General features: G+C 43.1%; 1 protein-coding gene across 2 annotated transcripts in view; it reads right to left on the bottom strand.

The window, feature by feature from the left end:
* The window catches only part of bicd1a (bicaudal D homolog 1a), a 189,981-nt gene extending 173,622 nt beyond the window's left edge, over positions 1 to 16,359 (bottom strand). For both annotated transcript variants that reach the window (XM_052030198.1, XM_052030199.1), the window contains exon 1: positions 15,846 to 16,359. In XM_052030198.1, the coding sequence (XP_051886158.1) occupies positions 15,846 to 16,067 (222 nt within the window). In that variant the 5' untranslated portion in view covers positions 16,068 to 16,359. The remainder of the gene's footprint in view (positions 1 to 15,845) is intronic.
* Between the last annotated feature and the right edge of the window lie 10,635 nt (positions 16,360 to 26,994).

The following is a 26,994-nucleotide window of genomic DNA, read 5'->3' as shown; positions in this document are numbered from 1 at the left end:
GCTGATGCAAACTGCCTGAGGCTGGGTGAGCCCAGGAAGGATTTGCTCACTCCTCCCTTGTTCTGCCTCCCTCCAGACTATGTCAAGCAAGCAGTCAGATAGCACAGGGATGGATGTGAAAGTGAAAATGATGGCAAGAGCATTGAACTGTGTCAGAAAGTGTAATGAAGCTGACTCCAGCGGCAGTGCACACAGAGAAGCCACATGGTAAAACCAAATGTGGAAGCTTGGGCCACTGCTGAAATGAATGTGCTGGGGAGGGAAACCTGCTCACTAGGATGGATCAGTAGTCATGAGACAATGCTGAGGAGGTGTGGCTTAGAGGGTGACAAAGGAAGATCAACCTAATAAGAGTGTAGGAGGAGAAATTAACTGGTGTCTCCGGAAAACCAAGAGCAACAAAGACTATCTATCTCAAGAGAACAGCCCATTATTTTCTTGAAACCATTGACAATGCTCCCACTGTGGCTAAGTGGGTAATTATCTTGGCAAAAGAATACTAGATTTCATCTCAGGTCTTTAATAAGTCACTCAGTTTCAGCCCCATATGGTTCAAGTGCTGACCTAGTTTCTTGCAGCTGAGGTAGCTGTAGAAATAACAGGCTATCTATCTGCAACACTGCTGTACTATGGACAGTGGGGGGAAAATTGGCCACTTTTCCACTCCTGTTGCTAATCACTGGTCCATATACATTAATGAAGCTTGGGAAAGGGCTTGATTTGGTGTGATGTCCTTGAATAAAAACTAACTAGAAACTTAAGAGAGAAGTTAGGAGGGCAAAAAGAGGATACGAGAAGGATCTGGCAGGAAAGGTGAAGCAAGATCCCAAGAGATTCTATTGGTATATAAGAAGGGTGGCTTGGGAGAGAATAGGTCCCCTTAAAAATCAGCATGGCCATCAGTATGTGGAACCAAAGAAAATGGATGAGATTTTTAATGAATGTGACTCTTCAGTTTTCACTGTGGAGAAAACGATGAAAGTTCAGGAAATAGGAGAAGTGAGTGGTGTTGTCTTGAACCACAAAGGAATTAGCAGGGAGGGGGTATTGGAGGCCTCAAAGTACATTAAGTGGATAAATCCCCAGGGCCTGACCTGATGCATTCTCAGACCTTGTGGAAAGCGAGAGAAGAAATTGCAGAGGCACTTGCAGAGATTTTCACTTCATTTCTGGCTACAGGAGAGGTTCCAGAGGACTGGAGAGTGGCTAATACAGTACCATTGTTTCAAAAGGGTAGCAAAACAAGCCAGGAAACTACAGGCCAGTAAGTCTGAAATTGGTGGTGGGTAAATTGCTGGAGGGGATTCTGAGGGACAGGATCTACCAACATTTGGAGAGACAGGGTCTGATTCGAGACAGTCAGCACAGCTTTGTACGTAGGAAGTCGCATCTGACAAATCTCTTGGAGTTCTTTGAGGAAGTAACCAAGAGTGTAGATGAGGGTAGGGCAGTGGATGTTGTCTATATGGACTTTAGCACCTTTGACAAGGTCCCTCATGACAGGCTAGTCTGGAAGGTTAGATCACGTGGGATCCAGGGGGAGATAGCAGATTGGATACACAAATGGCTCACTGCTAGGAAGCAGAGGGTGATAGTCGAGGGTTGTTTCTCAAACTGGAGGCCTGTGTCTAGTGTTGTGTCACAGGGGTCAGTGCTGGGACCTTTGTTGTTTGTAATTTATATAAATGATTTGGATGTAAATGTACGAGGCATGGTTAGTAAGTTTGTGGATGATACTAAAATAGGTGGTGCTGTAGATAGTGTAGAAGGTTATGAAAAATTACAGGGGGATCTTGATCAGCTAGGTACGTGGACTGAGGAACGGCAAGTGGCTTTCCATCCAGATAGGTGTGAGGTATTACATTTTAGGAGATCAAACCAGGGTAGGACTTGTACAGTGAACGTTAAGGAACAGAGCGACCCAGGAGTGCAAGTGCATAGTTCGCTGAAAGCGACGTCACAAGTAAATAGGATGGTGAAGGCGGCATTTGGCATGCTGGCCTTCATCACTCGGGTCATTGAGTATAGGAGTTGGAAAGTTATGATGCAGTTATACAAGACATTGATGAGGCCGCACTTGGAATATTGTGTACAGTTTGGTCACCATGTTATAGGAAAGATGTTATTAAGTTAGAAATGGTCCAGAAAAGATTTACCAGGATGTTGCCTGGACTTGGGGGCCAAAGTTACAAGGAGTGGCTGTGTGGACTAGGACTTTATTCCCTGGAACATAGGGGATTGAGGGGTGACCTGATAGAGGTATATAAAATCATGAGGGGACTTGACAGGGTGAAAGCACGTGGTCTTTTTCCCAGGGAGGTTGTACAAAAAACAAGAGGGCATAGGTTTACGATCAGAGACAAGAGATTTAAAAGGGACATCAGGGGCAGCTTCTTCACACAAAGGGTTGACCGTATTTGGAATAAGCTGCCAGAAATAGTGGTTCAGGTGGGCACAATAGCAACATTTAAAAGCAATCTAGATAAGTACATGGATAGGAGGGGTTTAGAGGGATATGGGCCAAACACGGGCAGATGGGACAAGCTCACTGGGCAACAGAGTCGGCATGGACGAGTTGGCCCAAAAGGCCTGTTCCCATGCTGTATGAATCAATGACTGAGAAAAAAAAATTAGAAAATGCAGGACCCAATGTTGATAATGTATTGCATTCAACTGTTCACAGCTGAAACTGAGATTCAGCAACCAATTAACACCCAATTCCTTGCAACCAGAGCAATGCAGCAAACTGCCCAATTTCTGAGTGTTCCTCCTGCAACCAAACTTTTTAGTTCATTGTTGAAAAAGATATTCTTGCCCAATGAAAAGAGATCCTCAGTTTAGGAGCAATTGCAAAGGACTGTCTCACATTGCAGAAGAACTGTAGGATTCCCGGTATTGCCAGTCATTTGGTTCAATGTTCTCAGAGAAGCAAACAGCAGGGCAAGGATCACTGCAGCCCAGTGTATCATAAGCTCTGTGACCTGGTACACTGAAATTGCAGCTTGAGACTTACCACACCCAAAATTGTAGGTTTGGTTAAGAAAGAACAGCACCATTGCTTGTTGATTAGTACATAATGGATTGAAGTGCACAAGGGAATGAGACGTACATGACCTTATATGTGGGGAAATCCAGCCCAAGGACTCCAATTATTGTGGGTGTTTTTTTTAAACAAGACTCTGGAGGGCATCCTTTTGTACAGAATCACTGAATCATCAGGTCCTTCTGCAATTTGCTTCTAATCAGGTATTGATTTATTGTGCAAGATTTAAAGACAAAAGATAACCCTTGAATTTAAAGAGACAGCTTTCATTATAAAGTGTTTGGCAAACCCTTTGAAGGAAGGATGGACTGTGCTTTGCTAGTGCATCAGAAGGTTGTGTTAATGATTCAGTTTGATGCACCGTGGGTCATCTAGTTGTACGTGATTACACAAATACAAATGCAAAAAAAATTTCCAACCACTTTATAAGTACTCCTTTGAAATACACACTCAAGCATCAAAACATCCATTACATTGAACCTGAGTTACTGTTCCACTGGATCCAACATTATAATGCAACATACTGCGTCCTAATGCAGTTAGACTTAACAACATAGCTGTTATACTAAAGTGGCCATTTTTCTGGAACTGAGCATGTAAATTGTAGCTTTGGGTATTGTACACTTTTTCCATGAACAGGAAGAATAAAACCAAACTCCATCATTTCCTTAGCAGCTGCCTACACTTCCAGCAATGATGCTTTATCATCACAAATTTTCAATGCAATGTACTTTTTTCTTGTCCCCATTTTATACAACCCACATTGAAAAAGAAACCAAGACAGAAACAGATACACAATCATCATCCTAAATCCCTCCAGTCATCTCACACTACCTCAAAAAAATTAAAGCTTCCATCACAGATTGGGGAGTTATTGGGCAATCATCAAGAGGCCTGGACTATTGATCCAGAAGTGTGAGTTTGATTCACATTATGGCAGCTGTGGCTTTTTAAATCCAAGCAAATCTGAAACAAAAAGCTAGTACCATTACAATGACCCTGAAACTACAAGATTATCATAAAACCCCATCTAGTTCTCTGATCTCTTCAGGGAAGGAAATCTGCAGCAGATAATTAACTGAAGTGGTCAGCAATCCTAGCTGTTCATGGAGCAGTGAGCAATGGACAACAGATGTTAGTCTTCATGGCAACCTCCACATCTCGTGAATATATTTTGTTTTAAAACAATAGCTCCAAAGCAACTGCTTCAGCAAGAAATCAGAGTCATAAAGAGATACAGTACAGTACCAACATGCAACTTTTGGGATGTGCAAGTCACAGGAAGAACATGCAAACTCCACACAGACAGCATCAGAGTCAACATTGAATATGGATCGCTGGATCTGCGAGGCAGCAGCTCTACCAGTTGGGCCACTGTGCCGCCCTAGTTATAAATAAAAGTAAATAAAAGTAAATAAAAATGATGCAGGTAACCTCCCAAAAAGTGGAATCCATCACTAAAGGAGAATGCAGTGGCTAAGCTTGTCCAGATGAGCACTATCAGCAGCAAAATTAAGGAGTCTTACTTTCAGTCCTTCACTTATTGATTGAAAACCCTGCCCATAAGGAGTCACTATTTCCAAAAAGCAAACATCCTGAAAAAATTTGGCGTAACTATTTGACATATTATGCCCAACAAAGAGTCAGTCAACAGGCCCTTCGAACCAACTGGTCCATGCTGACCATATTCCCGTCTAAGCTAGTCCCATTTGCCCATGTTTGGCCCATATCACCCTAAACCTTTCCTATCTATGTACCTGTCCAAGTGCCTTTTAAATGTTGTTAATGTACCTGCCTCAACCACTTCTTCTGCAGCTCATTCCATATTCTGACCACCCTCTGGGTGATAAAGTTGCCCCTCAGGTTCCTATTAAATCTCCCCCCCCTCACCCCAAACCTATTTCCTCTAGTTCTTGATTCCCCAGCCCTGGGAAGAAGATTGTGCGTATTGACCCTGTTTATGCCACTCGTGATTTCATCCACCTCCATACCCTTCATTCTCCTATGCTCCAATGAAATAAGTCCCAACCTGCTCAACCTCTCTCCATAACTCAGTCCGAGTCCTGATGACATCCCTGTAAAACTCCATTTGCCGTTCCTCCTACCCAGCTGATCAATTCCTACTGTAAATCCTGATAACCATCTTCATTGTCTACGACATCACCTATTTTAGTGCCATCTGCAAACATACTAACCATGTTGTACATTCTCATCTAAATTATTGACATAGATGACAAATAGCAATGGGCCTAGCACCGACCCTTGGCGAATACCACTAGTCATGGCCTTACAGTCCAAAAAACAACCTTCCACCATCACCCTCTGCCTCCTACCATTAAGCCAACATATTTTTGTTTTCTGAATTAAAAGAAAATCATGGATGTTTAGATTTGCTTTAAACAAAACCAAAATTGCTGGAAATATACAGCAGGGCGAGTAGAATCAGAAAGTGAGGGAGAATTAAAGAAACGTGGTTCACAACTTTGGTTGTATCTGAGATGAAACCCTACATTTTTCCTGTTTTCAGCCAGAATGTTCAAAAATTTGTTGCTGCCCAAACTTCCATCCCATGGCTTTAAGCAAATACAGTTTTGTTCCCAAAACATTCAGGAAAACAGGTCTTCTTCCTCCTCTTCTCCCAATGTAAGAAAAGATTTGCTTTATGCACAAATTAAATCAACGTTAAGGTGGAACACGCCACTGAGAATTTCTAGGCTGCATTCCACAATCACTACAAAGTATATAAGTACTGGACATATTTATAGAAAAAACTCCAAACAGAATCAGCTTGTGCATTTCTTAAAATTGTCAGTAAAAACAGTCACCCAGCTGCATCGTACCATGGAATAGTTGAGTACCGTCTATCTCTGTCCAGACTATATCCAATTCCAGGGATTTGTCACTGGTAGAAAGATTTATGTAGAGATCTTGAATGACTTCACATGGAAGGAGGGGTAATTATTTCCATTTAACATCTTTCAGGACCCTTAGACTTCTCTGGGGATTTCTTCAGGACCATCTCATGTACAGCACCATAAAAGGTCAAGAAACTAGACAACTGATCAACAACTATGCTCAGAGCTAATTATATCAATGAAAACATTTTAAGAAAATCACAAAATATAAAAAACCTTATTGTCACAGCTTAATAATTAGGCCATCTGAAGTCCACACCATCAGGTTCAAGAATAGCGACTTCCCTTCCACCATTCGGTTCTTGAACCAACTTGCACAACCCTAATCACTACCTCAGTATAGAAACACTATGAACACCTTGCACTACAATGGAGTCTTTTTTTTGTTCAAATTGTGTTCTTTCTTGAATAATTTTTCTACAATTTATGTTTAATTTGTTTTTCTTGTGAATGTTGAGTATCTGATGCTATGTCCCTGTGATGCTGCTGCAAGTAAGTTTTTCATTGCACCTGTGCATACAACAATAACTCAACTTTGACTTTGAGGTATTGAAAGAGTAATATTGGCAACTTAAGATGTTGGGTAGAATTTGATCTGGATAACACATAGACCTAAGCAACTAGTCAGATTTCTAAGTGTATCGTCATTGCCACCTTTACCACAGAAACTTACAGTGGTTCTCAAGAATAAATAGGGATGAGTAACGAATGCATGCCAGATTTGACAGTGACAATCACATCACAGGAAGGAAGGCTCTCAAGTGTTTTGCCAAAACACTATCTATGTGTTGTTTTAATCCCAGCATCTTCCATCCTCTTCGTCAGTGCACAATTCCTCAGCTGAGCATGAGCCGGCTAGCTGGGTCTCTCCGAGGTTCTTCTGCTCCTGCAGTGAACTGGCCAGCCACCACAACCTCGCCTCCACCCAAAATAATTTCTCTGTTCTCTCCACAAATACATCACTGAAATTGCCATTCTCACTATCTGTAACTGATTGTGTTTTAAACAGCCTCCACTTTGTGACATTTGCCTCAACATTACTTGCTATGTTCAGACAGCACAACCATTTTCCCGACACGGCATGCTTGAAAGTCACTAAGGATATATAGCAACATGCTTTAAAAGCCCCCGTGAAAGCATTTGGGAACTTTCCTTCCAGTAATGTGGTTTTCTCTTTCAAAGCTGGCATTCATTATCCATCCCTATTTGTTCTTAAGAACCGCTGCAGTTCCTGTGGTAAAGGTAGCAATGGTGATACACTTCCAAATTAGGATGTTATGTGACTTGGTTGTCAACGAAGCCTTAGCAAGTAACTGCAGTGAATTTGTAGGTGATACGCAGCTCAGACATGGTGTACTAGTGATGGACAGAATGAATGAGGAGATAGTCAAGCCGGCTGTTTGGTCCTGGATGGTGTTGAGAGTTGACAGATTGGCATTCATCCAGGCAAGCGGAGAGTATTTGATCACACTCCTGACTTGTGCCTTGTAGATAGTGGAAGGACTTTGGGGAGTCAGGAGGTGAGTCATTTAGTGCTGCTTACTCCATCTCTCATAGCCTCGATAAATATGCAATATAGAGACTCCTGGTCAAGGAGACATCCAGGAAATTGTTGGTTGCAGATTAGATAATGGCAATACCATTAAATGAAAAGTATTGGTATTACTTGTCTTATTGGTGACGGCCATGGCCTGATGCAAGTGTTACTTGCTACTTTTCAGCCCGTGCTTGAATGTCATCCAGACCTGCTAATCCTGGTGTGGGTCATTTCATTTACTGAGAAATGGTGAAAGGGACTAAATATTAAATTGCAAACACCTTTTTAGACAATATGGTTTATGATCAGAAAACTGAGCATTTTGTCAGCAGTTCCAGAGTGAGTTCATTTTATCTGTATCAACAGCCTTTCAATTAATGCCCACCTGCATTTATGACTAATTATATTGTTGCATGGTGCAAAGCAATCTCTAAAGAACTCACAGTGGCAGTGTATGGACAATGTGGTAATGATTACAATGTTAAATGAATAACAGGATTGAAATCCTAGTTTCATTCTTTCCTAAGGACGTGCTGGTAAGGTAAGAGGTTTACCCAGTATTTTGTTAAGTCAAATAATTTAATAGTAGCTGCACAGACTTGACAGGCTGAATGGCCTTCTCCTATGTCATAAGGAAAATCAAAATATGAATAACTTTAAACCTATTGGATATATTGGGGAATCAAAGGTCTAGGATGAGGAACCGAAGGAACTATTGGACAAGAAATAGCAGTGGAGAAGTTGGTGAGCATGAAAGTTGATAAATCCCAAGGTCCTGATGATCTACATCCCAGAGTTTTGAAGCAGGTGGCTTTAGAGATAAGTGAAAGCTCTTTTGTCATCTTCCAGAGTTCTATGGATTCTGGAAATGTTCCTGTGGATTAGATAGTAGCAAATTTGCCCCACTATTTAAGAAAGGAGGGAGTGAGGAAACAGGGAACCACCAACCTGTTAGCCTGTTGTCAGTAGCAGAAGGATTAGTAACAGAACAGCTGCTCAAACTATATCATGTTTAAACTTGGAAAAAATTAGGAGTGGTACTGTTGATCCTTCGCTTAAATTAGATGATATTTGGAGTCCATTTATTCAATATTTTCACATGATGTAGATCCCCTTTCAATAACTTTCCAACTTGGAGGAATGGACTTGACGACATAATATTGTTTTGTTTCTACTGAGAAAGTTTAGCCCAGTTTTTTTTCCCCTTTTTTTTGTTGTTTGTCTTTCTTTTGAAAAGTTTTTTTTGTTTAGTTTATATTGTTCATAATTTTTTTTTATTGATTTGGGTTTTTTTTAAATTTATATAATACATCTCTCTCTTTCCTTTCTTTTATATTATATTCATTTACTAAGAAATCGTTGGATCCACAGATTTCTTTTATATTTTATTGTTCTTTATGATTATATATGCTATGATTGTTATCCTGATCTCTTTGTATTACATGTATAAATATTGATGCTATATATCAATTTGTATTAATTTGAAAACTAATAAAAAGATTGAAAAAGAAAGTAACAGAACAGCTGGAAAAGAATAATGGGATTGAGCAGTTAATATGGATTTACAAAAGAAATATCATGAGCAGAATTCTTTGAGGATGTGACCGGTACAATGGTTAAGGGGGAACCAGTGAATTTGGATTTTCAGAAGGCCTTTGATAAGGTTCACAGAGTTTAACCAACAAGATCAGGGCACATGGAATTGGGAGATAATATACTGACATGAATAGAGAACTGGTTATCAGACAGAAAGCAAAGAGTGGGAATAGACTGATTGGCAGTCTGTGAGTGATAGGGTACTGGTATCTATAATGTACATCAACGATTTGGTTGAGGGGACCAAATGTCGTATTTCCAAGTTTGCTGATGATACTAAACCAGGTGAGATTGTGAGTATAGAGGAGGAAATAAAGAAGTTTCGGGGGATATGAACAAGCTGATTGACTGGGCGAAAACATGTCTAATGGAATATAATGTGGAAAAATGTGAGGTCATTCACTTTGGTGAACATAACAACTGAGTATTGTTAAATGGTAAGAGATTGGGTCATGCTGATGTTCAAAGGTACCTGGGTATGCATGTGCACATATCATTGAAGGCCAATGTGCAGATGCAGCAAGCAATTAGGAGGCCAAATGGGATGTTAGCCATTGCAATGAGAGGGTTTGATTAGTTGAGTAAGGATCTTGGTGAGACCGCACCTCGGGTATTGTTTTCATTTTTAGTCTCCTTACCTAAGAAAGGATATACTTGCCACAGGGGGAGTCCAGCAAAGATTCACTAGGCTGGTTCCAGAGGTGGCGGGTTTGCCATGTGAGGAGAGATTGATTAGACCGGCAATGTATTCTCTAGAATTTGGAAGAATGAGAGGAGATCACATTGAAACTTACGAAATTCTTAAAAAGGTTTAACTAGCTATATGCAGGGAAGATGTTTCTCCTGATTGAGGAGGCTGGGACCAGGGAGAAGTCTGAAAATAAGTGGTAGGCTACTTAGGACTGAGGAATAACTTCTTCACTCAGAAGGTGATGAACCTTTGGAATTGTCTACACTGCAGACCGTGGAGGTTCATTCATTGTGTTCGTTCAAAACTGAGATTGATAGATTTCTGAATATAAAGGGAATCAAGGACATGGGAATAGTACTGGGAAATGGCACTGAGCTAGAAGCTCAGTCATGATCAATGTCAGAGCAAGCTCAAGAGGTCAGATGGCTTAGTCTGGCACCTCTTTCTAGAGCAAGTAGGAGTTTTGTTTTATAAATAGGAGGGGGGTTAGGCCACCTGACTCCTTTTTCCATTATCATTGTTAAAATGAGGGAAAAGTCCTGCACTATGAAAATCTGTTATTTTCAGTAGTTTAAGAAAACCATAACAAAAACAATTGGTGTGGCTTCACCACCAGGAGCTGAGCAAGTCTCCACCAAGCTTATTTCCTTCCAGTGGCATACAAAAGGTACAGAGAGCTAGGTAATGTTAGAGATCTGGAGGAGTACAAGGCTAAAAGGAAGGAACTTAAGAAAGAGATTAGGAGAGCCAGAAGGGGACATGAGAAGGCTTTGGTGGGCAGGATCAAGGAAAACCCCAAGGCGTTCTACAAGTATGTGAAGAGTAAGAGGATGAAATGCGAAAGGATAGGGCCTATCAAGTGCAGCAGTGGGAACGCGTGTATGGATCCGGAAGAAATAGCGGAGGTACTTAATGAATACTTTACGTCAGTATTCACCACAGAAAAAGATCTTGGGGATTGTAGTGGGGACTTGCAGTGCCTGAAAAGCTTGAGCATGTAGATATTAGAAAAGAGGTGGTGTTGAAACTTTTGGAAAGCATCAAGTTAGATAAGTCGCCGGGACCGGATGAGATGTACCCCAGGTTGCTGTGGGAGGTGAGGGAGGAGATTGCGGAACCTCTGACGATGATCTTTGTGTTGTCCATGGAGACGGGAGAGGTTCAGGAAGATTGGAGGGTTGCGGATATTGTTCCCTTATTCAAGAAGGGGAGTAGGGATAGTCCAGGAAATTATAGACCGGTGAGTCTTACCTCAGTGGTTGGTAAGCTGATGGAGAAGATCCTGAGAGGCAGGATTTATGAACATTTAGAAAGGTATAATATGATTAGGAGTAGTCAGCATGGCTTTGTCAAGGGCAGGTCCTGCCCTACGAGCCTGATTGAATTTTTTGAGGATGTGACTAAGCACATCGATGAAGGAAGAGCAGTAGATGTAGTGTATATGGAGTTCAGCAAGACATTTGATAAGGCTCCCCATGCGAGGCTTATGGAGAAGGTGAGGAGACATGGGATCCAAGGGGACATTGCAGTGTGGATCCAGAACTGGCTGGCCCACAGAAGGCAAAGAGTTGTTGTTGAAGGGTCGTATTCTGAGTGGAGGTCGGTGACCAGTGGTGTACCTCAGGGATCTGTACTGGGACCCTTACTATTTGTGATTTTTATAAATGACCTGGATGAGGAAGTGGAGGGGTGGGTTAGTAAGTTTGCGGATGACACAAAGGTTGGGGGTGTTGTGGATAGTTTGGAGGGCTGTCAGAGGTTACAGAGGGATATAGATAGGATGCAGAGTTGGGCTGAGAAGTGGCAGATGCAGTTCAACCCAGATAAGTGTGAAGTGGTTCATTTTAGTAGGTCAAATATATTGGCAGAATATAGTCTTAATGGTACGACTCTTGGCAGTGTGGAGGATCAGAGGGATCTTGGGGTCCGAGTCCATATGATGCTCAAAGTGGTGGCGCAGGTTGACTCTGTGGTTAAGAAGGCATATGGTGTATTGTCCTTCATCAATCGGGGAATTGAATTTAGGAGCTGTGAGGTATTGTTGCAGCTATATAGGTCCCTGGTCAGACCCCACTTGGAGTATTGTGCTCAGTTCTGGTCACCTCACTACAGGAAGGATATGGAAGCCATAGAGAGGGTGCAGAGGAGATTTACAAGGACGCTGCCTGGAATGCAGAGCATGCGTTATGAAAGCAGGTTGAGGGAACTCGGCCTTTTCTCCTTGGAGAGACGGAGGATGAGGGGGGGACCTGATTGAGGTGTATAAGATGATGAGAGGTATTGATAGGGTAGATAGTCAGAGGCTTTTCCCCAGGGCTGAATTGGTGGCCACAAGAGGACATAGGTTTAAGGTGCTGGGGAGTAGATATAGAGGAGATGTCAGGGGCAAGTTTTTTTTTTACTCAGAGAGTGGTGAGTGCGTGGAATGGGCTGCCGGAAACGGTGGTGGAGGCTGATACGATAGGGTCTTTCAAGAGACTGTTAGATAGGTATATGGAGCTGAGTAAAATAGAGGGCTATGGGTAAGCCTAGTCATTTCTAGGGTAGGGACATGTTTGGCACAGCTTTTGTGGGCTGAAGGGCCTGAATTGTGCTGTAATTGTTCTATGGTGTCACAATGTTGCACATGGAATTGGGGACGGGGGAGGTAAAAAGCAAAGTACGAAGGTGAAGGGGGAGGAATTTTAAACAATTTGAAAATGTAATTTACATCTTGCAAATAAAAAGTTTTTTTTTGTTCAGTGTTTGGATCTGGTGCTTTACTCTTACATTCATGTTCATTAGCAGGATCCCTTGAATGAAATACAAAAGTTTTGCCCCCAAAACTCCAATTCTCCCTCCACTCTATGTTATAGGGAATTACTATTTCCACAGTAAACTGCTCACTTGAACTAATTCCTCAAGTATAAACATAAGAGACCCAGAGCACCATGGCAAAGCCTGTTGCCATCCCCATCACAAGATCAAGAACGACCAGGTACCCTGACTGGTTTTCCCACACTTTCTAGCTTAGACCACTGAAACTCATTTCAGCAGCTGTTTGTTTTCAGACACCCCTTATACCCATTGCCAAAACATTCCCTTTTCATATTGAATCCCAGAAGAAAATTGTTACAGCACATAAGGAAACCATTCAGCCCATTAAATCTTTGCCAGTTCTTGTACAGCAATACTGTCAATCCCATTCCCACTCTTTACCCATAGCCCTGCAATTTCTTTTACTTTTGTCCCACCAATTCCTCTTTGAATGCACTCACCATATAACAGGTAATGCATTTCAGATTATAACTTCTTGCTGCATAAAAAAGCTTTCCTTTATGTTATTTTTCCCCGTTTACTTTAAATTTGTATTCTCTCGAGCGCTCTGCTAACCAGGACTGTTTCTCTCTGTTTTCTCCATCAAAACCTGGGATGATTTTATACACCTCTGTCAAATCTCCTCTCAACCTTCTTTGTTCCAACAGTGCCACTTCCCCAGTCTAACCCTGTAGCAGAAGTTCCTCATCTGTAGAACCATTCCATCAAGTTGTTTGTGCACCCTCCATATCCTTCCTAAGGTGTGGCGTATCTGTGTTTTATAAAGGTTCAAGACAGTGCCTCCTTACATTTGTACTTTATTTATGAGGCTCAAGATTCTTATCTTTTATTCATCGTTTTTTCAACCTGCCCTCCCACCTTCAAACGTGTTTGGACACAATCATCCCAGTCTCTTTCTTCCTGCACCCCCATGTAAAGTTTTAAATAAATTTGTCACAGATTTAACTCTTATCTTATGATTCTCATGCCTCGATTACATCAATGAATTTTCCTACCCAGTCCCAATGTATAAACATTCTTGGGTTATGCATTCCATGTGCTACTATCAACACCTCTTCAAGACAGAATTGCCACAGGTAAGTCTGTGTTTAATGGAACCTCACAATTCTTATCGTTTATTTTCTTTTTGCCAGTCCAAACAGCATATTCCATTGGCTTGCTGAGCTCATCCAACAACTGGCCAGGGGAAGGAAAAAAGCCTCATTATGACACTGCACCAGTATCTGTTTGCTAAGGTTGGGTAACACTGTTTCACAAATGTACTGCACATAAAAGACATGAATTCAGCAGTCACAAATTGCTTACGCTGTTACTTTCTATCAGTAAAAGACTTCATCCTTTTCCCCTCTCTGGTAACATGGATGAGTGCAAGTTACTATTTGTTACATGCAAGTGTATTTCTGAGCACAGTATATGAAGGGCATGCAAATGATAATATAGCCTGTGCCTCATTTATCATCACTGCAGTTACCTATTGAAATATCTGGAGACACCAGCACCCATAGGTAGCACAATTTGTAATGTTACTGGACTGGTTTCCAAAAGCCAGCTAGAGACACAAGTTCAAATCATGAATCTGAATTAAACAAGTAATAAAATGAATCTGTAATAAGTAGCCTGTATTATTGACTATCAAACTTACATAAAAACTTACTTGTTTCACTAATGTCAGTCCAGGAAGGAAATCTCCATCATTACCTGCGACCCCCCCCCCCCCAAACTCACAACAATGTGCTGACCCATAAATGCCTTTGAAAGGCATATCAACCATAATTCAGAGGCTATTTGGGACAAGCTGGCCACATCCCCTGGATGAATAAAAAAAAGTACAATTAAAAGTATAAATTATTCCACTGCTTCGATACATGGCAATAAAAAATGCCATTCAATGACCTGCAAATAATTTCCTTAGAGCTGTGACTTGTACGTTTAACATTAAATACAAGAGAAAATAACTGCAGGACGTTTTGCTCATCAGTTTGCAGATTATTATTTCTCAATATTAACATATGGCATCAAGGGCATTGTGCACTAAAAACTGATGGAGGCAGTGAAATGTCACAGCAGAGAGGTGGTAACAAGGTGTGATTATAAATAGCAGGAGGATTTCGAGAGTGTAATCAATTTCAGGGTTCAGATGATCGCCAGGACCCACTCTGGTTTCACTTTTGTCATTTTAAACCTTGTGATTAAATTACCGCCCTCCACCGCTGCCAGGTATCAATTATTCTGTGTGGAAAACCATCCTTATCAGTGATTCTCCGGCCAACGCTGCATCACTGGGATTAAGTCAACATCTGAGAAAGATTCAGGAGGCCTGTATCGTGGCAGATTTCAGACAAATAACCCTCTTCCTGCCGTTTGTTTTCTCCGTTATCTCCGCGAGCACAGTTTTAAGGGAGGGGTTAACTCTGGAAATCGCTGCTGCTCTCCTGCCTGGACCATTGAGGGGGTTCGTGGTCTCTGCTCCATCTGACCTCCTGCTCTATGGGAAGTGATGTGATAGATGGCAGCTTGCCCGGATATTGACCGCACTAACACCGAGATGTTTTTTTTAAATTTCAACAAATCATCCGCACACCTTCAGGAAGAGAACCTCCCCACCCACATTTAAGCATTAGCCTTTTCCAGACACCGTTCGGTGAACGTGCCCTTGGCGTTTCCTTATTAACGAAGAAGCCGGCTCCGGGCCAGGCGGTCCGGGACTGCCAAACACTGCTCTCTAACCCCAACCTCCCGCCACTGCACCTCTGCAGGATCAGACACTGCAAATCTTGAGTGAGAAACCAACGTGAAGCAGACAGTGACGGGTCTACCCTGATGACTAATGTCCAGATTAAGAAAAAAAAGCCTTTGGGTTTTGCAATCCCAAAGTCACTATATTTATATTAAATATCAGCTCGGCCCCAACACACATGCTGAAACACAGGGAGGGAGGGAGGGAGGGAGGGGGTCTAGTATCCTACAGTGCGGATGCTATCTAGTAATCCCAGGGACGGTGATACAGCAGAGAAGAGAGTAGAAGCAGGGCTCGTGTAATTTTAGGGTCACAATCCACGTCGAGATGAACTCCGCTCTGCCGCCTGACGCAGACCGTGAACCCGGCTCCTGGAAGGGTTTGGGACAAAACACCGACGCATCGGCTCCGTGTAGGGAGAGGGGAGCCGCAGGGACGGGGAGGGGAGGGCTCGGCTCGGCTCGGCTCTGCCCTGCCTGCCCGGGGCTGGGCGTCCCCTCGCCACCTACCTCCTTCAGCTGCTCCAGCTCGTGTTTGACTGTCTCGTAGGCGCTCTCCAGCTCGTCGTACTGCTGCTTGAGCGACTGCTTCTCCTCCAGCACCACCAGCCCGTACTCTGCAGCCTGGATCTTCTCGTGGGTCGTTTCGGACAGCTCTCGGGCCAGCCTCTCAATCTCAGCCTTGTAATGCTCCATGCTCTGCGCCTTGAGCAGCTCACCTTCCGCGGCCATGGTCCCGGGCGGGCGCAGGGGTGCGGGGCGAGCCGAGGGTCCACCTGCCGTGCCCGGCTCGCTGCAGCCGCACACACGCTCCGAGCGGCAATGAGGGCGGGCGGCTGATTCACGGCGTCTGCATCGGCAATATCCCGCCCCTCAGCATCCTCTGACCGGCCGCCTTGATCCGTGGGTCCGCTCAGCACGACTGCACCTTCCCCGGACTGAGGCAAGCCGCCATCTCGGCTGAGGCAGCGCCTGAACCTCCCTCTGCCACATGACGTCAACGGCAGCGGAATAAACCCATTGCCAAGGCAGCCCGACCCCCTCCCTGGCAACGCCCCGGCACCGACAGCCCGCCCCACGCCCCCCGCCCACCTCAGCGTCGCGGCTCGCACCCCGCCCCGAGCGGCGCGTCGTTGGCGAGCCTGGAGCTGGTGTCCCGGGATAAACTCGGAGCCGGAATTCCCCCGTCCTTCCCTCCCCCGGTCGGGATCATCCCCAGAACCAACGGCATTTAGTCTTCGAGGATAATCCCATAACTGGTGCGCCTGGAGTTTGCCCTGCCTAGATGATCCGATCACCCTGAGCAGTAATCCTCCGAAATCCCGGTGTAAATCAATTAAATTAGAAATAGACTTCCAGCGTCTGGAATGAAAGTTCAATAGCCGATAGAATCAGCCTCAGAGATACCCCAGGCGAGGGGCCACCGGGCATTCCCTTCCATGTTCAGTGTCAAGAACGGGAAAGAAACACAAACTCTTATCAGACCCACGTCTTCTCGGCCAAGGGTGACTATTAACATCCTCCTCCAGTTCCTCCCTTCCCCTCCTGGCTGGCACTGCATTCCGTTGGTACCCCTCCCATCCATCCAACCTTCACCAATGGCCTCTTGCCCACCAAGGATCCACCCCTGTCTCTCCCCCACCCCTTCTCCCCCTCCCATTTCACTGCCGCTCTCAGCAACATCCTCAGGTTCCAGGTGTGTGCTGACGACAGCCAGTTCCTTCCATATACTACCGCTCCTTTGACCCCAGCACTCCATCTGAAGTACTTGTTCATTACCCAGTGCTGGATGAACAGAAATTTCCTCCATCCAAAAATTAGGAAGATGAAAGCATTCCTCCGACATATCCCGTTCCCTGACCAATAACTTCACGCCCCTTCCCCACCAACGCCCGAGTTTGAGTTACTCTTTACGAGCTTAAATCTGAGATAGGAACATTAGGACATAAGTATAGGGGGCAGGGGTACACAATTTTACCCTTCAAACCCGCTCTGCTATTCTCCAAGATCAATACTGATCTTGTACCTCGATGTCCCCGTCCCAATATCCGTTCATTTGTTTAAGATCCACTAATCTGTCAATTTCTGTTTTGAATAAATTCAACGACTGCACCTCTGCAGCCCTCTGGGGGACAGAATTCCAAAGATTTATCCTCTGATTGACTCTATAGCTCCATGAAAACATTCCTCCTCACCTCAGTCTCAAATGGTCCTTATTCTGAGACTGTGACCCTGGTACCGGACTCCTCAGCCAGGGGAAACACCCTCCTTACATTTACCCCATCAAGCCCAACATAAAATTCTGTAACTTTCAATGAAATCACCTCTTATTCTTTTGGTTTGCTGGACTCAGTCTCTACACATTCGGTAAAACTGCCATTCCAGGAACAAGCCTGATGAAGCATTGTTGCACTCTCTCCATTGCAAGCTTATCTGCTTTTTAGATCAGGGGACCAAAACTGTACACAGTCCTTCAGGTGTGGAACAGGTAGAGATAACCTGCTAGCAACATCCCCTCCCATCTGTAAGACCACAATGCATCATTGCTCAACCCAGCCTGTCTCAGAGCATCTACAGCCAAAACTCATGTCTTTGTTGCCCTAAGATGTGACAGCTCCCAGGGATCTTCGCCAATCACATATCACTCCGCCTCCATAAAAGGTCCCTATCCAAACTTGCCCCATTTCACCTAAAGCAGGAGCTGCATTATACCAAGTCCCAACCACCTGCTACCAACATCCACTTTACCCCCTGTATGAATCCCATTACTCCTAATATCTGAGCTGCACACATATAGTGCCAGGGTACTACTTCAGTGCTGAACCCCCATTACACCTGGTGCCAGGGCAATATAATATCTGGTGCATTAGACCTTCTACACCAGGTAGTAAAACACCATCACTCCTAGTGAAAGAGACCGATTACATCTAGTGCTGGAGAGTCCAATTAATCCTGGCAGTGGAGACCATCTACACTCAGTACTGGAACCCCATTACTCCTGGTGTGAGAGATCCAGTATGCAGAGAGTGCTACAGCCCTATTACACTTTGTGGGGAAAACATTTCTCACTATTCCCAGAGTCCCATCACCTGGTGCAAGAGATCTCAAACAACAATGTCGGAGTACAGGAAGGAGACAGAAAGCCTAGTGGCATGGTGTCAAGACAGCAACATTTCCCTCAATGTCATCAAAACAAAGACCTCTGTTTTGTTCAGTAACTTCAGGAAGCCAGGCAGAGCACACATCCCTGTGTGTATTATGGTGCTGAGGAGATGGTTGAGAGCTTCAAGTTCCTATGTGTAAATATCACCAACAATTAGTCATGGTCCAGTTACATGGATGCTATGGCCAAGAAAACACACCAACGCCTCAGCCTTCTGAGGAAGTAGAGGAAATTCAGCATGTCCCTGATGACTCACACCAATTTTTACAGATGCACCGTCGAAAGCATTCTATCTGGATGCATTACAGCTTGGTATAGCATCTGCTTTGCCCAAGACTGCAAGAAATTGCAGAGAGTTGTGAACATAGCCCAGTCCATCACACATACCAGCCTCCCTCCCTTGAATCTGTCTACACTTCTCGCTGCCTCAGGAATGCAGCCAACATAATCAAGGACCCATTCCACCCCAGTCATTCTCTCTTCTCTCCCCTTCCATCAGGCAAAATATACAAAAGCTTGAGAACACCAGGCTCAAGGACAGCTCTATCCCCGTGATTAGACTCTTGAACGGACCTCTTATACACTAAAGATAAATTCTTAATCTCTTGATCTACCTCGTCATGGCTCATGGACTTTATTTGTCTACCTGCAATGCACTTTCGCTGTAACTGTACCACTATATTCTGCATTCTATTTTCCCTTTCTGTACTACGTCAGTGTACTTATACATGAAATGATCTGTCCGCGTGGCATGCAAACAGAAGCTTTTCATTGTATCTCGGCACATGTGACAATACTAAACCAATTAATGCTAGATCTGCATGATACTTGATTTTGGAGCCAAATTGCCAAAACCCCTTTGCACCAAGTGTGGGGGACCAATTAAACCTGGCGATATACCATTATTACATTCAGAGCCAATTTTTATTACATATCATACTGGAATATCATTATACATACAGCTGGAGTTCCATTACACTTAGTGCCAGAGCCCTAATATGATCATGCTGAATCCCCATTATACCCAGTCCCAATGTCCCATTACAAATAGTCTGATGCCCATTAAACCTAGTAGCAAAACCCTTTATAACTAGTCTGGAGCCCCTATACACTCAGTGTGAGAGACCTGTTACACCTAGTCTCTGAATTCCATTACATCCAGTGACCCCCATTACTTTGTGTGGTGGAACCCAATCACTCAAAGAGCTAGAGGCCCATTATATCAAATTCTGGAGCCCTATTGCAAGTAGTGACAGAGTGTGAGAGGCCCATTATACCAAGTGCAAGAGATCAGTTACACCTGATACTGGAATCTTATTACATCCAGAGCAAGACATCAGTTGCAACTCGTGAGAGACAACCTCTACAATGAGTGGCAGAGGAAGAGCTTCTTCCAGTGTGAAAGCCTCATTACAGCCAGTGCGAGAGATTCATTACACTCAGTGCCAGAGCCCCATTCCATCTGGTGCAAGCAACCATTATATCAGTTGCTGCTCCCTCATTGCAGAGCCCCATTTCACATAGTCTTGGAGCCAAGTTACACATGTGCCCAACCCCATTACCCCAGTATTAGTGTCCATTACACCTAGGAAGGAGTTCCTTAACACCCAGTGTGTCAAATCCATTTCACCCATTGCAGGGGGTTCATTACGATTAGTTCTGGAACCTCTGTACAGTCAATGCCTGAGCCCCAATTATAAATAGGGCTTGAACACCATTATCCTGGTCTCAGCACTCCTTATTCCAAGTTCTTGTTGAACCATTACACCAATTGCTAGACCCTCCTTGAATCTGATCTTTATCACACCTAGTGCCTGAGCTCCATGACACTAAGTGTTACATTATACCGTGTGCTGGAACTAGATTACACCCATTGCACTCAGTCTGTTAACTATTACACCAGTGCCAGAGTCCCATTACAACATGCATGAGATTCATTATAACAATTACACAGACCGACTTCACCACCTGCTGTTAATCCATTACATCATGCTAGTCTGTTGCCAAAGGTTTGATATATTTTGTGTGAGACAGACTCCACGCCCAATGCCAGTATCCCATTGCAGCTTAAGTCAGAGCCCTATTATACATAGTACAAGAAACCTACTAAACTTAGAGTGGGAAGCATTCTTATACATATTGTCAGAGCCCCTTAGCACCTAAGGCAGGAGAACTGGAGACCCCACTGTAATATAAATAGAGCTTAGATTACATTCCGCATTAGAGTCTATTACAGCTATTTCTGGACTCTAATACAATTACTGCTGAACCGCATTACACCTAGTACTGGCAGATCCCATTACACACATGATTGAGCTGCCTTATGCTTAATGCAAGAAACCGATTCGTCCTCGGCTAGAACTCCATTTTATCAAATGCTGGATCCTTTTTATACCTGGTGCTGGAAATGCACTATTCAGCGTAAAAGACTGATTACCACTAATAACACACTGCATTACACCTAGAGCCCCATTACACACATTGCAACAGGCCCATTACACCCAAAACTGAAGCCTCATTTTACCAGTACAGAAAATAAAAAGTTGTATCAATTGCCAGGGTGTCATTACACCCAGAGTCCCATTATCCCCCAGGATTGAAGCACACTCCACCCAATATCTTAATAGTTTATTGCACTTCCTAGTGTGAGAGACTCATTACCTATAGTCAGAGAGCCATTACACTGAATATGAGAGAGACACTACTGAAATGTATAGGAGCTGCATTGCTCTAGAGCAAGAGACCTATTACGCCTAATTTCCCTCAGAATTGGGTGCCACCAAAGAAGTCTTGGCTAGTTGCTGGAGTGTATATAGTAAAAGGTCCATATTGCAACAATGGTGTTCCAATAGTGAAGAGTGCAAATATTTACTGGGATTCAGATGACTTTGTCCTGTATGGCAATGAGATTTTCAGTAGTTGTGGGAGCTGCACCCATCCAGACAACTGGTATGGGTGCCATCAGATTTCTACCTTGTGAATCAAATTCAGTGGGAAAGGTATACAGGAGCAACAGGTTAGTCACTGCCTGCAGAATACTTTTTTTGTCTCCAGCCAAATATTGCAGACAGAGCTGATAGATCTGTTTCAGATGACAGTTGAGAGTCTTCCACATAGGTGGACCTGGAGTCACATGAAGACCAGATCAGGCAAGGACAGCAGATTCCTTTCCTGGAAATTAGTGAACCAGATGGGTTTTAAACCACAATTTAGTCATTTTGTCGTCACTATTAACAAAGCTATTGACATAAATGCAACTCCTCTTTCTTTCTTACAGGGTTGGTGCAAGGATAATGAAATTCAAGCAACTGACAGCCTTCAAAGCAGCAACAAACATTTTAGTGCCAGTAATTAAAATACAAAACACTGACCAGCCCAGGGGATAGTCTACAAGATTTCTCTGCGATAGAATGTTAAAGATTCAATATATATGGCAATTTTTTTTCCTATTTATTCATGAGAATTGGGTGTCACTTCCAAAGTCTGCATTCATCCCAGATTGTCCCTGAGCAGGATATCAGAACTTCTCTTCATGAACCACTGTGCTCTGTGTGGTGAAGGTATTTCCACTTAGGAAGGGAATTCCAGGAACTTGACTCAGTAACAATGGAGGAAGACCAATACATTTCATATCAGAATGTTTTGCGACTTGGAGGGGAACCGTGAGCTGGTTGCTTTCTTGTTCTTCCTGGTAGAAGAGGTCATGGGCTTGGGGGTGCTGTGGTAGACATCTTGGTGAGTTGCTGCACTGTGTAGCTGGTCTGCACTGCTACAATGGTGCACTAGTGGTGATGGACATGACTATTTACACACTGTGGGCTGTTGTGTTCTGGATAATGATGAATGTTTTGGAATTTGTTAGAATTTATTTATCCTCATACCTCTATTTTGTGAATAGTAAATGGTGGAGAAGTTTTGAAGAGTCAACAGAACAGTCACTCAATGCAGTCATTGGCCAATTCTTGAAGCCACTGCATTCATAACAATTCCAGCTGGGGGTTCTGGTCAGTATTCACCCCAGGATATCGAAAGTGGTAAATTTGAAGATGGTAATGCCATTAAATGTTAATAGGAGATACTAAAACTTTATTCTATTGATGGTGGTCTAGCACTTCTGTGCAAGGGTATTCCATGCACTTGGAAGCCAAAATCACAATGTTGTGCAGGTTGAGTTGTATGCAGGCAAAGGTTGTTCCAAAGAGTCAGATCTTTTGCCCCAATGCCAGCACATATACTGGGACTGTGAGGTCCCAGTGACCCGTTCTGGCACTGGTCGAAGGCAACTGCGATATCTTCTGCACTTGCATCACTGGGAACAGCTGCCGTGTGCTGCTCTGGTGAACTCCTCTGGCAAACTCTTCTGGAAACAGATGCCATGTGCTGCTCTGATGAATTCCTCATGGAGTGCAATGAGGCGATCTTCTCAGAGGCAGCCTGCCCACCAAGTCTGCACTGAGTTAAACCCGACACAAACCACAGCAGTCCCTGCTCAACTGAATAGGGGAATTCAGCTCACAGGAAAAAGCTACATTGGTAATTTTTTTAGAATTATTTCTTTCAGTTAATTTCAATGTTCTCAATTGATTTTCAGCATGTATTTTAAGTGCCTTAAATGTAATTTTGTTTTTAATTTTATTGATAGTTTTTTTTTAGAAAAGAGCTTAACAGGTTCTGAGTGTTGCTAACTGTAAACATCATTGAACAACATTCAGTAACACTGAGACTTTGACATCAATGAGTCTAGGGTCCAGCCCCTTCCAGCTTTCAAAGACATTCATGCAGCAGGCTACTTGCACCAAGCCTCCAAATATCCTGGGAGACAGGGCAGTCTGCAGAGGAGGCGACACTGAGAAAATCAGCATGGCCCAGGGGCAGGTAGTAAGTGATCTTAGAGCAATAGAAGATCTACCCCATTATCTCAGAAGCCATGAACAGGAATGAACATTATAAGGTGTAGACATGTTCATTGACAATTGAATAATGGAGGGAAAGTTGTTGATGAAGTAGCTGAAGTTGGTTAAACATAAGACACTGGCCTTGGGAATATACATCAATTTCCTGTACCGGAAATGACTGATCACCAACAGCTACAACAGCCTTTTGTGCAAGGTTTCATTCCAGCCAGTGGGGGTTTTATATGTCTGATTCCCACTACTATCAATACCAGAGTTCTTTGATATCATACTTGGTCAAATGCTGCCTTCATAGTAAGGGCAATCATTTCATCTCACTCAGCGGAATTTAGCTCTTCCCCCACCCCCCCCCCCCACCCCCCGAATGTACAATGGCTGTAATGAAGCCTGCAGGCGACCAATTCTGGTAGAACCCAAACACATCAATGGTAAACTGTTAAGGGTGGTTAAGTTCTGTCTGGCTGCACACCTTCCATTATTTTGATGATAATTAACTCTGATGAGGCAGTAAATGGCTTAACTTGATTTTGCCCACTTTTAGTGGACAGGTCAAACTGGGGTGATGCTCCAGTTTGTCACATGGATACCATTGTTACGCTTGACCAGCTTGGAGAGCAAGCTGTAAGAATGTAGGTAAACTCTTGTAACCATGAAATGAAGGCAGCTAATATAGAAAGCTGGGAAGAAAACTAGATTTGAAACACTAAGCTCCAAGCTATGAGAATGTCATCCATGACAAAACAAAAGGAAATGTTTTTATAGACAGATGCAACTGTAGAGAAGTTTTTCCTTGACCAGTAAGAAGATTAATAACTAATATCAATTGATGGTTCAAGAAAAAGCATCGGAACATTACATAAGAAACAGAAGTAGGATTGGGCCATTCAGCCTCTCAGATTCAATAAGATCAAGGCTGTGTTTTAAAATCTCACCACTATTTTCCTGCACAAACCCCATATCCCTTGATTCCTTTAACATCCAAAAATCAAATTCTTCTGATTTGAATACCAAACCTCCAGTCCTCTTGAGCAGATTCGACCTTCTTGGTTATGAAATTTCTTGTTAGCTCCATCCTGAATGGCCAATCCATCATTTGGAGACTGTGACCCCTGTTTTGAGACACCCAGCCAAGGGAACCACAATCCCTGCATCTTTCACATTGTATAAGATTACCTATCATTCTCCTAAACTCTAGAAGACATATGCCCAGTCAACTTTTCTTTCCTCCTAGAACAGTCCTCCCATCCCAGGAATCGATCTGGTAAACCTACATTGCACTCCCTCTGTTCCAAGTATATCCCTTTTAGTGTATAGTGTCCAAACCTGTACACAATATTCCAGGTATAGTCTCAAGTTGTGCAGTAAATGCCAGCATATTGTTTGCCTTCTGATTGCTTGCTGTACCTGCTTACCAACTTTCAATGATTCATGTACAAGAACACTCAGGTCCCTCTGAATAGTAGAATCTTTCAAGCTCACCATTTAAAAAAATGATCTGCTTTACTACTTTGTAAAAAAAAATCAAAACGAATGACATGATATTCTTGGCACTTTATTCCATCTGGCCATTCATTTAGCCTGTCTATATCTCTCTGAAGCCAATTTACATCTTCCTCATAACCCACACGGTCACCCAGCTTTGTAACATCAACAACATTGGATATATTACAGATTATCTTCTCAGCCAAGTCACTAATTTAGATTGTAAACAACTGGGGCTCCAACACTGCTTCCTGCAACACCTGACTAGTCACAGATTCTGAACCTGAAAAGGACCCATTTGTTCCTACTGTTTTCTGTCTGTTAACCAGTTCTCAATTTGTATGTATACTCCTTCCTATCCCAGCTATTCTAATTCTGTTCAATAATCTCTTATATGGCATCCTATTGAAGGTCTTTTAAATTCCAATTACATCACATTCACTGGCTCCCCCTTATCTAACAGAGCCAGTTATAATGTCAAAAGCTCCAACAGATTTGAGAAACACAGTAGTGTAGTGGTTAGTGCAGTGCTATTACAGCACCAGAGATCAGGGTTCAATTCCTGCTGTCTGTAAGGAGTTTGCACGTTCTCCCCATGCCTGCGTGGGTTTCCTCTGGGTGCTCCAGTTTTCTCCTTCATTCTAAAGACGTACAGGTAAGTTAACATGGGTGTAATTGGGTGGTGCAGACTTGTTGGCCCAGAAGGGCCTGTTACTCTGCTGTATAAATAAAAGTTTAAAAAATCCAGGTTGACTCTATTAATGTATTCCAACTGTCTAATTACCACTTTCTTAATAATAGATTCCAGCATTTGCCCTACATGATTATCACATTAGTTATATACTTCATTGGGAAATTTTAGTTTTTGTTTAGAGTATAATCATTGCTCATTGATAGTTTGGAACCAACCAGCAATCTGGTACTTTCAGGAGAGTTGATGTAACCTGGAGTCTAATCTCAGGAAAGTAGCGAGTTCTGGCTGGGTTTGGCTGAGATAGGTTCAGACCTATCTGTTCTGATTGATTAATTGGTTGCCCCTAATGTATAAGTGAATGGTAAAGTCTGGGTGGAGTTGATGGGCAAGTAGGGAGAATAAAAGGGGATTAGGGCAAACAGGTGCTCAATGATCTACACAGACTTGGTGGACCAAAGGTCATGTTCTTATGCTGTATTATTTTATGACTATCACTGTTAGACATGATTTCTGTCCACGTTGGAATAGATAATACGGCCAAATATCTGTTTCAGTGTTGATGACTATTGTTCTAATACTTTATATTAACCATGTACAGTATGTGTTAACTTGTGAGGACAAATAAAACTGAATGCTCTTTTCCAAACCAGTGTTGGTTTGCCCCCAGGATATCTTTTGATCCCTACAGATCACATCTTACAAGTCTTCAGGAATACACAAGGGCCATTTGTATCTGATGCTGGTAAATTTAGGTGGGGGAAGAAAAGGAAGGTTGGAGAGAACAAGTGGGACGTTGATAGGGTAGAGACCAAGAAAAACTGGATTACACAGAGGATGTTGGTGTTAGCCGAGTAGGGGCAGTGAAGGGTTGTTAATTGCAGGTAATTTGTGTGGAGAATTTGTAAATAGAGGGAGATGAATGAGAATGGAAAAAACACAGAAAAAATGCTGGAATTATGATATACAGAACACTGTTGTTGCTGGAAATCTAAAAATAAAATTACATGTTAGAAGTATCCAGTAGAGAGAACACCAGCGAAGAGAAAAATTGAGCCACTATTACATTTTGATGGCCTTATATCAGAATTAGCCATTTTCATACAAACTGGAAAGGCTGGTGAGCTGAAATTGTTGAATTCAGTGCTGAGTCCTGAGGGCTTTTACACATAGATAGAAGAGGAAGTGCTCTTCCTTGAACTTACATTAGGCTTCACTGGAGCAATGTTGGAAGCCAAATACTGAGGTTAGAGTGGGAGTGGGAGAGAAAACTAAAGTGACAGATGACTGGAACCTCAGGCTCACTCTCGTGGACCGAACGGAAGTGTTCTGCAAAGTGGTCCAAAAAAACTGCATTTGACTTCTCCAATGTAGAGACGACCACATTGTGAACACTGAATGCAATGCACG

Source organism: Pristis pectinata, chromosome 15 (genome assembly GCF_009764475.1).
Source record: "Pristis pectinata isolate sPriPec2 chromosome 15, sPriPec2.1.pri, whole genome shotgun sequence".
NCBI classification, from domain to species: Eukaryota; Metazoa; Chordata; class Chondrichthyes; order Rhinopristiformes; family Pristidae; genus Pristis; species Pristis pectinata.
Note: the sequence above shows the minus strand (reverse complement) of the source record. Positions and strands in the feature narration are given on the sequence as shown.